Source organism: Naegleria gruberi, assembly GCF_000004985.1.
Source record: "Naegleria gruberi genomic scaffold NAEGRscaffold_47, whole genome shotgun sequence".
In the NCBI taxonomy this organism is placed as follows: domain Eukaryota; phylum Heterolobosea; class Eutetramitea; order Acrasida; family Naegleriidae; genus Naegleria; species Naegleria gruberi.
The window spans coordinates 326795-337104 of record NW_003163280.1 but is presented as its reverse complement, the minus strand read 5'-3'; the positions used below and the strand labels follow the sequence as shown (position 1 = coordinate 337104).

The following is a 10310-nucleotide window of genomic DNA, read 5'->3' as shown; positions in this document are numbered from 1 at the left end:
CACTTCAATCCTAATATTCTTGTTGAAATATTGTTTAAGGGATTTCTTTCTTTTCTATTATTGATGGATTGTTCATGTTGTTCATGTAGTTGCGCTTCATGTTCAATTAATTGAGGTGATTTGTTCATTGTTGTTGGATGATATTTACCAACAATAATTGGATTTTCTTCACCACCACAACAAGTATTACTACTTTTAATAGTATTATTATTATTGGTAGTAGTATGAGCACAATGATCATCTTCATGATGATGATGGTGATGATGGTCATGGTGATGATCAATAATATGATGATGATGATTATCATCTAATTCATGTTCATGATGATGACCATGATAATGTCCTTGTTCATCATCTTCATTAGTATCAAAATGAACATTATTTTTACCATTCTTAGTAAGTATATTATTATTATTATTATTATTGGTGGTGGATATAAATGTTGATCAAATTCATCACTATCAAAATAATGAACATGACGTTGTTGTGGATGTTCATCATCTCTATAATAAGATGAAAGTGAACTAAATGATTGTGCTGAATGAATTCTATTATTATTCAAATTATTATTATTCAAATTATTTAAATTATTATTAGAAGACATGTTAATAATATTATTATTATCAATACTATATAGAGATGATAATTGTTCATTACTATTATATTGTTGTTGTTGTTGTTGTTGACTATTAATACTTAATTGACTCATAACTTTACGTATATTATTATTATTATGATGATGAATATTATGAGGATGATGAACACGTGGATGATGTGAATGTGCTAATCTTTGTGATGATCCATATGGATTAGTATTATTATTATTTAATTGTTGTTGTCTTGTATTAACTGTATTATTAATATTATTTGTATCAACTATTGTTGAAGAAACAGATGAAGTACTCAATGCACCACTGTCACTTGTCATATTGATATTCAATATTGATGTTATTGTTTTGTTTTTTATTTCAGATTATTTTTCGCTTTAGAATTTAAAGTCAGACCTTTGGGAACATTAAATTACAAATTGGGTTAATTATCCATTTATTATTATCCATTTCACTACTTATTGATGTTTAATTGAAAGCTATTGTAACCTAGATATTATCTATCTGTTGTTATTGATGTAATTTACTACTTGGTATTGAATTTTACTACTTGAGTGAGAGAATAGTGTTGAGTTGTTGATTAATAATTTTGATTAGAGTAAATATCATTTTAGTATTTGATGGAATGAGATTGGTTTCTAATAAGGTCATTTAAATATTTATGTTTAAAACTCTTATATGTATTGATGTTTTCTTGATAAGATTGTAATTAATCAAGTAATTTTTAAAAATATAAAACTTTATTTTTAACATTTATAATATATGAGAGGAGAGTATTATTTTTAAATAATTCCTTTTATATTTAAATATTATTTAATAAAAACAAAAACAAAAACAAATGCCAAGAAGAAACCACCCAAAGCATTACCAATTGCAGCTGGAATTAAATTCCATGCTAAACCATCATACCATTCAACTGAATTCATAACATAATTAATTTCAGGTGTAATTGTTAAATTAGTAGTATTACCATACATGGAATCCCAAATGAAAATATGTGAGAAATATCCAACATTAGCAGGTGCATGTTGTACACCCAATGCCTAAATAAATAGTATTGAAATATTACCATAAAAAGATTATATAAATAATTAATATTAATAATAAATAAAACATACAGCAAAAGCAATAATAGGGAAGAATAAAGCTAAAATCTTTCCAATAATAGTAGTACCAGCAGTACATAATAAAGAAGCAACACCAATCATGAAATTAGCAACCATTCCACTTAATAAACAACTAAACCATCCACTTGCACCTCTTTCAATGAAAATATCTAATTTGTGTTTAGTTAATGCACTCAAATATTGTACCATAGATTGACTGTCATACCATGAGAAACATGCTCCTAATACTGCTGACATCATCACTGTACCTAATATATTCCCAACTATGGAAATACTCCATAATTTAATAGAATTTAAAAGTGTAATTAATTTAATACTCTTATGTGGTCTTCTAATTTTAATATGTAAATGATTTTTAAAACAACTGAATATTCCCTTAATAACCCAATAGACACTTCTTCTAATAATACCAATTAAATCATTTTTAAATAAATGAACACTAACAGATATATTAACTTCTGTAAATAGAATACTCTTACTAAATATAATCATTGTAAAACCACCAACAAATGCAATACCAGTCATGAATTTTTGCATAGCCTTACTTGATATATCAGATGAAATTAAACCTGTCAATAAGGTTGCAATAGAAACATAAATACCACCCATCAATGATAATATAAACATTCTAAAACTACTATAAGTATGTAGTACACTATCACAATGTTCATCAATGGCAGTAATTAATTCTAATTGAGATCTATATTCAGAATCTCTATGTTTAGCTGAACGTGAAACTAAATGATGTTCAAAACTTAAATATTTTCTTTGGAAATATTGTTTAATAGCTGCTTTTCTAGTGAGTGGTGTTGCTGGTTGTTGTTTAGCAATGGATGATGAACGTCCCTTTGTAGTAAGAGTAGTAGAGTTACCATTGGTAGTATTGGTATTATTAACATTCTTAATAACATTAGAAGTACTATTAGTAGTACTACCATAATTATTTGTTGATGACTTTATAGTAGTAGAAGCACAACCACCACCAGTGGCAGTATTAGTAGTATTAGTAGTATTAATAGATGTACCATTTAATAATCTTGTAGGTTGATCATCACCATCCACTAAGGTAGTCGGAGTAGGTGAATGATCAGCAGAGGATGAATCATCATTGGGTGGATATAAATGTTGATCAAATATTTCACTCTCTGCAACTCTTAATTGTGGTCGATGACCCAATTCTAAATCATCATGATTTGAGGTACTTGTGGATTGGAATGATGATTGTGATGTCATCATGGCACGATGATGTTGATGATTAGGAAGTGATGTAGTTGAACTGTTTGGATGAGATAATGTGAATTCAACCATTTCATGTGACGCACTAGTATCATCATCTTGATGATGTTGATGATGATTGGATGATAATAATACTGGATCACTCATTATATATTTGGAAGTAGTAGTATTATTATTGGTATTATTGTGGATGATATGTGTTATTGGATGTGATCTTCTGTCTATTGAGAGTGAATGTGATTAATAATATTAATAAATTGTACAATAATGACTGCAGCTATTTAGCTTAATTGTGTTAAATTGTTTTTTTCGCTTTTGTAATTTTCAAATGGAGAGTGTGGCCAGACATGAAATAGGCTTCAGAAATACCTTGGACGGACCTTTTTGAGTTAACCGCCCTTTCGCTTTGTTGCTGTTGTTGAAGTTTCTTTAATGTTGCTTCCATTAAGGTCCATAGTAAAAACGCGAAAAACGAACATTGAAAAACAGTTGGAACGAATCTCGCGTTTCCATGGTTTGTTCTTTTTAGGCCATTTGCACTTGTTTGGAGGCTATTACAATTTTCTAGTGGTGTAGGAGTTTATTGATTCTTTTCAAAAACAATGAAATTTTAATCAAAATGAATGGAATATTTAAGAATTTAAGGAGTGAACGTTTTCTCATTTGGAAGAATAACAGATATCAGTTAGATTACCTTATTAAATTTGTGAGGATTATTATTACAGCAGTAACACTATAACACAGAGTGCCTAGCCTTGTTGTTGTTGGAAAACACAACAAAATTTCACACAATGCTCAACATTCCAGCTGATCAAACTCAAATGCGGACTAGTGAAATTGATCAAAAAACTATGTCAACAATTCACACAGATATTATATCACAAACAACACAACAATCAACAGTAGCCAACCAACCAACAACACGAATTGAGTACATACCTCAAATGATATTATATTGAAAGCTCCATTAAGAAGATGTTGTTGTATAAAATCAAATAGAAACTGTAGAAACAGATTGTTACAATATTGAATATTTATTTATATAATATTTTGACTGTTTTGTTTCTCTTAAGAATTGAATCCAAAGTTAATGAGCTCGTTATGAATTCATTAATGATTGAGAGTTGACATTATAATTCTAACTAATAATTGCACTTTATTTCATACTGTGAACAACAAATGTATTGAAAGCTGTGGTTATTAATGAAATTGGCTCCTACTTACTACAGTATTAATAATCAAAGCGAATTCTGGAGGTGAAGATGATGAAAAAACTTCAAAAAAAAATTCCAACTTTCAAGCCTCTCCAAAGCTTTTACTTCTTCCGTTGCGATAAAAATAAAAATAATAAAATTTGTATTTAAAAAAAAATGTCATCATCGGGACCTGTTGTTCTTGAAGATAAATTCTTTGAAGTCAAAAACATTGATCCAGAAGGAAAGAAGTTTGATAAAGTATCACGTCTTTATTGTGAAAGTGAAGATGAAATGGAATTAATTATTGATATTAACACTGATATATTCCCAGTAGAAATTAATGATAAATTAACAATTTCATTGGCAACAAGCCTGGAAATTAAACCATCAAAACAAGTAGATTCAAAGAAAACTAAAGATACATATGATCCAACCCTAGGAACTGATGACAAACCATCTTTAATGGACAATTATGATTATGTCATGTACGGAAGAGTTTATAAATATCAACCTGAAAAGAATTATTCTGTCGTTTCTATTTATGTGTCATTTGGTGGTTTATTAATGAAATTAAAAGGTGAAGCTAGAGATATTCAACACATTGAACCTGATACACATTTGTATTTATTAATGAGAAAGAATTAAATCATGTTTTAAATTTTTGTTATTTATTATATATTTATTATATATTTATTTATTATTTGATGAAGATGAAGAAGATATCATCAATTATTGAATTTAATAATTATGATGGGTGATTTTGACTTGTAAGGCTCATCGGAAGTAAACAAAAACAAATTGTTTATTAATCATAATGATGATGTAAGTATTACAAGAATAATTAATCTTCATCAATAATAATTATTGTTTTTGTAAATCATCACTGATAGATCTGGTACGTTTCAAAATGTTATCAGCATCAATACCAGCAATCTTTAAGTGTTGAGCAATTTGATCTCTTGAACGTACAATATTAGATTCAAACAAGCCTTGAACTAACATGATTAAATTCTTAGTATTGTTCAATTCTTCTTCATTTGCACCACCATTATTATTATTAATAACAATATCCAATTGATTTGGAGTGAAAATAACAGCACCTAAACCATATTTAAATGACATTAAACGACGTAATAAAACTCTTAAACGTTGTAAATGAATTGCAACAGTTTCTAATAATTGTGAATATAAAGCATGTTCTCTAACTTGTTTCAATTTTGGATTTTGAATGGAAGTATTCTTTGCAGTTTGTAAAGCTGATTCTAATCTGAAAATCTTTTTTTCAATATCTGAAACTTGTTGTGAAGTTTGTTGAATTTTCTTTTCATCTCTTTCTTGACTTGCATTATTTTTTAATTGTAAAATTTCGGTCAATTCTAATTTCATTTCAGAAATTAATTCATCTAATCTATCTTGGAATAAATCAACACCACTATAATCATTTGGTGCTTCACTATTTAATTCTTCAACAATAACACGTTTCATTTCCCATTTAGTTTTAGTTTTTGCATTATTACACATTTCAATCTTTTCTAAAATTTCCATTCTACGTTGTTCTAAATATGTTAATTGATCTAATTGTTGTAATAATTTTTTAGAATGATTTAATTCACATTTAAATGTATATTGTTGAACAAATAATTGTTGAATCATATCCCAATATTTATCTTCCCAACAAACAACTCCCTGAACAAAAACATTATCTGTACATAGAATTGGTTGAACTATTTCACTTAAATGTGAATTTCTAGAAAGTGGTGATACATCTTCTATATTTGTATTATTATTACCATTTATATCATCCATAGATGGACTAGTATTATTATTATCATTATTATTATTATTATTAGAATGATTATCATGATGATGATTTGATAATTTTAATTGACCATTTGAATCTTCAACAAGTAATTGAATTTCTTCATCAATTTTAAATAAAATTTCATTAATTTCTTCATTAAATAATTCTTTTGGTGGTTTTAAATGTTGTTCTTGATTTGGATTTGATGGTAAATATTGATTATAATCAGTTGGAAATAATTCCTTTTCATTTAATAATTTACCAATTTGATATTCTTGTAAATATATTACATAATTATCAATTGAATGTAAATTATTAATATATAAATTATTAATAGTATTACCATTATTAGTAGTTGTACTGCTATTATTAGAATTAGAATTATTAGAACTATTACTACTACCATTAAAAGATTGACCTTTAACTAATTGTTTTCTCTTTTTTTGTAATTTCTTATCTAAATTATCAAATTTAATATATGCTAAACCATAACCATGTCTTTTATCCATAATCCAATAACCTTCATATCTATTACCATTGGCAAATGTTTCAACACCATGACCATATCTATAATCATTATAAAATAGACCATCATATTTATGTCCATTCTGAAATAACATTGTACCTGAACCATGTCTTTTCATATTTAAAAATTCACCCATATATCTATCATCTGTTACTTTCCATGTATAGAGTCCTTTACCATTAGCTACTCCATCCTTCCATTCACCACTATACATATCACCATTACAAAATACAAATGTACCTTGACCATTCATTACTCCTTCATTCCATTGTCCATCATAACTCCAATTATTAATTATGATTATTTGATGGATGGAGTATTATTAGTAGTATTAGAATTATCACCAGTATTATTAGTAGTAGTAGAAGTATAAGAATTGATTGGAATAACATATTTATCACCAATATCACGTAATTCATTATTAATAATAAAACTCATTTCATTGGTAATTAAACCACTTGCAATACCTTTACCATGAGCTTTACCATTAATAAATTCACCTTCATATTTATGTTTAGTGTAGGGATAAATTATTGTACCTTTACCATGAGGTTCATTTTGTTCATTAATTGTACCTGTATATTCACCTCCTTGGAATGATATGGTTACAATAGGTCCATTAGTGGTGGATGTTGATGGTGGCATTTTTTAATTATTATTTTTTATATTGACAAGTGACGTTGATTGGTTTTGATTTGGTTGATTATTATCCATTGGCTGATTTTACATGGACTTTGACTTTACAATTTCACATTTTATTTCAAAAGAAATAAAGAGAATAGTGGGCATGACTCATGTAGATGTAATCTTTTATGATTTGATGTTAAAAAAAGAGACATTTCATGAATTAATTACCTCTACACATCTTAACACATTGCTATTTAATATAGCCTCAGTATTCCACTCAATGCAGACATACATTAATGAGTTTATAGATTTCACTAATAAATGAAATATCTCCATAACCTAATCAATGTTCAAAATGAACATGAAATTATTTTTAATAAATTTATAAAACAAGTTATGGTTCAAGTTACGTATAGCATTTTAATCTTCCTTAATAAACAATAATAAGAAAAATAAATAATAATATAAAAAGAATACCAATGTCCTCTCATCCTTGAACGTAACATTGCCAACCTTTCAGTAAGCCTGACCTCATAAGTCTTCAATAATTTTATTTATGTTAAACAAATATATTAAAGACACCATTGAGCGCCATAGAGAGATGATTTTCACATCTCATAAAGAATATTGATATTCCCATCTATTTACATTAGAATATTAAATTTAATAAATATAAAAAAATAAATTAAAATAATTAATTATGGTTTAATCTTTTAAATATTTATTTAATAAAGGTCTAGTGGTTTTATCTAAAATTAAATCAATTGGATGATCTAATAATAGTGGTAGGAATGGAATGATTGCTAATCCACTCAATGTTGGAATTGATTTGAAATAAATTGATCTTTTAAAGCCTTCACTTAAATTCATTCTATTCATTGAATATTTAACTATTGAACATGTTCTATTTACAAAAAAGGCTGGAATTGTTACTGATGCAAAAAATTGCCATATTAATGTATCACTTGTATGATGAATAATTGGTTTATAATTAATTGTTGTTGATGATTTTGTTAAATTATTAGTATCAATATTATTAATATTATTAATATTGTCAATATTATTATTATCAATATTTGATGTAATATTATTATTAGATTGTAATTTATATTGTTTATAACCTTTATCAACAGCATCAGCTAGAGCATATCCCGATGCAACAATATATGTAAAATTAACAATTGATTTTGGTAGAAAACTTCTAAAGGCTTCACCAACTTCATTAGTATATCCTAAATATCTAACAATTGAATGTTTATATAAATCATATTCTTCATTATTTGTTGTTGTTGATGTTGAATGATCATTACTTGTGTTATTATTATTACTTGTAGTCGAAGATGTCATGTTTTTAATTTTTTAATTTTGTTCAAATAAAAATTCAATCAAAATAGTGTTTGTTTATTTGGTAGTTAGAACCGGCACGGTTCTGACTATGAAGTTATCGTTCTTGGTGCGAACTTTTGTTTCGAATTTGTTGATTGGGGTTTGACAGATAACTTTGCCAAAAAATTCAATCAAAATGTGTTTAATTCATGAAATCTTCCAAATTACAAATATCAATCATATTAACATATTATATAATTACACCTATTAAACTATTTTATTCAACATGTTCAGATTCTCCTCCTCCCAATTCTTCATCATCAACATTAATATGATTATCTTGTTCATATTCTTGTAATTCATATTCAGCTATTAAATCATTAAGATTTGAAATTGCTTCTGAAAATTCCAATTCATCCATTCCTTCAATTTCAAATGATTTCATAAAAGCCTTTCTCTTAAATAACATTGAGAATGAAGATGATAATTGTCTAAATATAGTTAAAATAGAAGTAGAATTAGCAATTAAAGTTCCTGTTCTCTTAATACCAGGTGGTGCAACTTTACATATAGAAGTTTGTAAATTATTTGGAATTGATTTGTAAAAGTAAGAAGAATCTCTTTGAAGAATACCATTAACTTGTTCTTCTGCTGATGATGAACTAACATCTCCTCTAAATATAACACTTGCTGTTAAATATTTACCATTCTTTGGATTGGCATCAACTAGGAAATGATTTGGATTAAATAATTGACTTGTAATTTGTTCAACTTTAAGATCTGAATTATCAAATGAACTTCCTAATGGTGATAATGAATTCATGAAAAAGTGAGCTCTTGGAAATGGAACTAAATTGGTTGCCATTTTACGTAAATCTGAATTTATAATACCTGAAAATCTAAATGAACTTGTAATACCTTAATAGTATATTAATAATGATTTAAATGTCATCATAATCATTCTATAAAACAACATACCTGTAACAGATTGTGCAACAATTTCATTCAAATCAACCATTTCAGGTGATTCAATTCTAAATAATTTTTGACTAATTTGATTAAGAGCATGATTATCAAAACAATTAACCATTTGAACATTTTCAATCAAGTGATGTAAAGTTAAAACAGAGTTATAAGGTGCAAGAACACTATCAACAGTTTTTGTAGATGGAAATACAGAATTTGTCATAATCATTGCACCACCATATTCATCTTGAAGTCTATTTGTTATGAAACATCCCATTCCTGAACCACATCCACCTCCAATTGAATGAAATATTTGAAATCCTTGAATACAATCACAACTTTCTGCTGATTTTCTAACAACATCCATAACTAATTCTGCCAATTCAGGTCCTTCTGTATAATAACCTTTAGCCCAATTATTACCACTACTACCTGTACTACCTAATGAATAATCTGGTCTAAACCATTTACCAATTTCTTGATTAGACATTATTGAATCAAGTGATGAATGATCTAAATCTGCCATTATTGTTCTAGGTACATATTGTCCATTTGCACCTTCATCATAGAATATATTCAATCCACGATAAAGTTCATCAAGAATCTTATTTGTTGATTGGCTTGAAAGTTTTGCTTCAATGGTGGATGCTGCAGTTGGTGGTGTTTGAGTAGCCTCAATAGGCTTTGGCATGGCTGGTTCTGATTGAAGTGTATTATCATCACTAGTTGTTATTGATTCAGCTATACCTTCGGATGATGAAATTTGTTCATTAGAATTAGTTGTGGAGGCTTGTTCTTCTTGTGTTGGTTGAGGTTGTTGAGGTGGTGGATTTATAGAAGCAGCTACAACATCCAAAATAGCCTGAACAATGGTTGTTGGAATCTGACTATCAGCAT

At 27.4% G+C, this 10310-nt stretch overlaps 7 protein-coding genes across 7 annotated transcripts in view; 1 reads left to right on the top strand and 6 right to left on the bottom strand.

Annotated features, from left to right (window-relative positions):
• The window catches only part of NAEGRDRAFT_71613 (uncharacterized protein), a gene marked incomplete at both ends in the record, with an annotated part of 2123 nt that extends 1195 nt beyond the window's left edge, over window positions 1-928 (bottom strand). The window contains 2 exons of the mRNA XM_002673316.1: window positions 149-392; window positions 476-928. Of these exons, the coding sequence (XP_002673362.1) occupies window positions 149-392; window positions 476-928 (697 nt within the window). The remainder of the gene's footprint in view (window positions 1-148; window positions 393-475) is intronic.
• A 489-nt stretch (window positions 929-1417) lies between these two features.
• Window positions 1418-3043, bottom strand: NAEGRDRAFT_71612 (uncharacterized protein; the record flags this gene model as incomplete). Its single annotated transcript, XM_002673315.1, has 2 exons — window positions 1418-1651; window positions 1727-3043. The coding sequence occupies 2 exons, from the start codon at window positions 3041-3043 to the stop codon at window positions 1418-1420; spliced, it is 1551 nt and encodes a 516-aa protein (XP_002673361.1).
• Window positions 3044-4341: 1298 nt separating this feature from the next.
• NAEGRDRAFT_71611 (uncharacterized protein) lies at window positions 4342-4812 on the top strand (the record flags this gene model as incomplete). Its single annotated transcript, XM_002673385.1, has 1 exon — window positions 4342-4812. The coding sequence occupies one exon, from the start codon at window positions 4342-4344 to the stop codon at window positions 4810-4812; it is 471 nt and encodes a 156-aa protein (XP_002673431.1).
• Window positions 4813-5028: 216 nt separating this feature from the next.
• NAEGRDRAFT_51697 (uncharacterized protein) lies at window positions 5029-6747 on the bottom strand (the record flags this gene model as incomplete). The annotated part of the gene is made up of 1 exon (XM_002673314.1): window positions 5029-6747. The coding sequence occupies one exon, from the start codon at window positions 6745-6747 to the stop codon at window positions 5029-5031; it is 1719 nt and encodes a 572-aa protein (XP_002673360.1).
• Window positions 6748-6794: 47 nt separating this feature from the next.
• Window positions 6795-7139, bottom strand: NAEGRDRAFT_71609 (uncharacterized protein; the record flags this gene model as incomplete). The annotated part of the gene is made up of 1 exon (XM_002673313.1): window positions 6795-7139. The coding sequence occupies one exon, from the start codon at window positions 7137-7139 to the stop codon at window positions 6795-6797; it is 345 nt and encodes a 114-aa protein (XP_002673359.1).
• A 687-nt stretch (window positions 7140-7826) lies between these two features.
• On the bottom strand, window positions 7827-8468 carry NAEGRDRAFT_71608 (uncharacterized protein; the record flags this gene model as incomplete). The annotated part of the gene is made up of 1 exon (XM_002673312.1): window positions 7827-8468. The coding sequence occupies one exon, from the start codon at window positions 8466-8468 to the stop codon at window positions 7827-7829; it is 642 nt and encodes a 213-aa protein (XP_002673358.1).
• A 256-nt stretch (window positions 8469-8724) lies between these two features.
• Window positions 8725-10104, bottom strand: NAEGRDRAFT_44710 (beta-tubulin; the record flags this gene model as incomplete). Its single annotated transcript, XM_002673311.1, has 2 exons — window positions 8725-9365; window positions 9426-10104. 2 exons carry the CDS (start codon window positions 10102-10104, stop codon window positions 8725-8727), a joined length of 1320 nt encoding a protein of 439 aa, XP_002673357.1.
• Window positions 10105-10310: the final 206 nt, after the last annotated feature.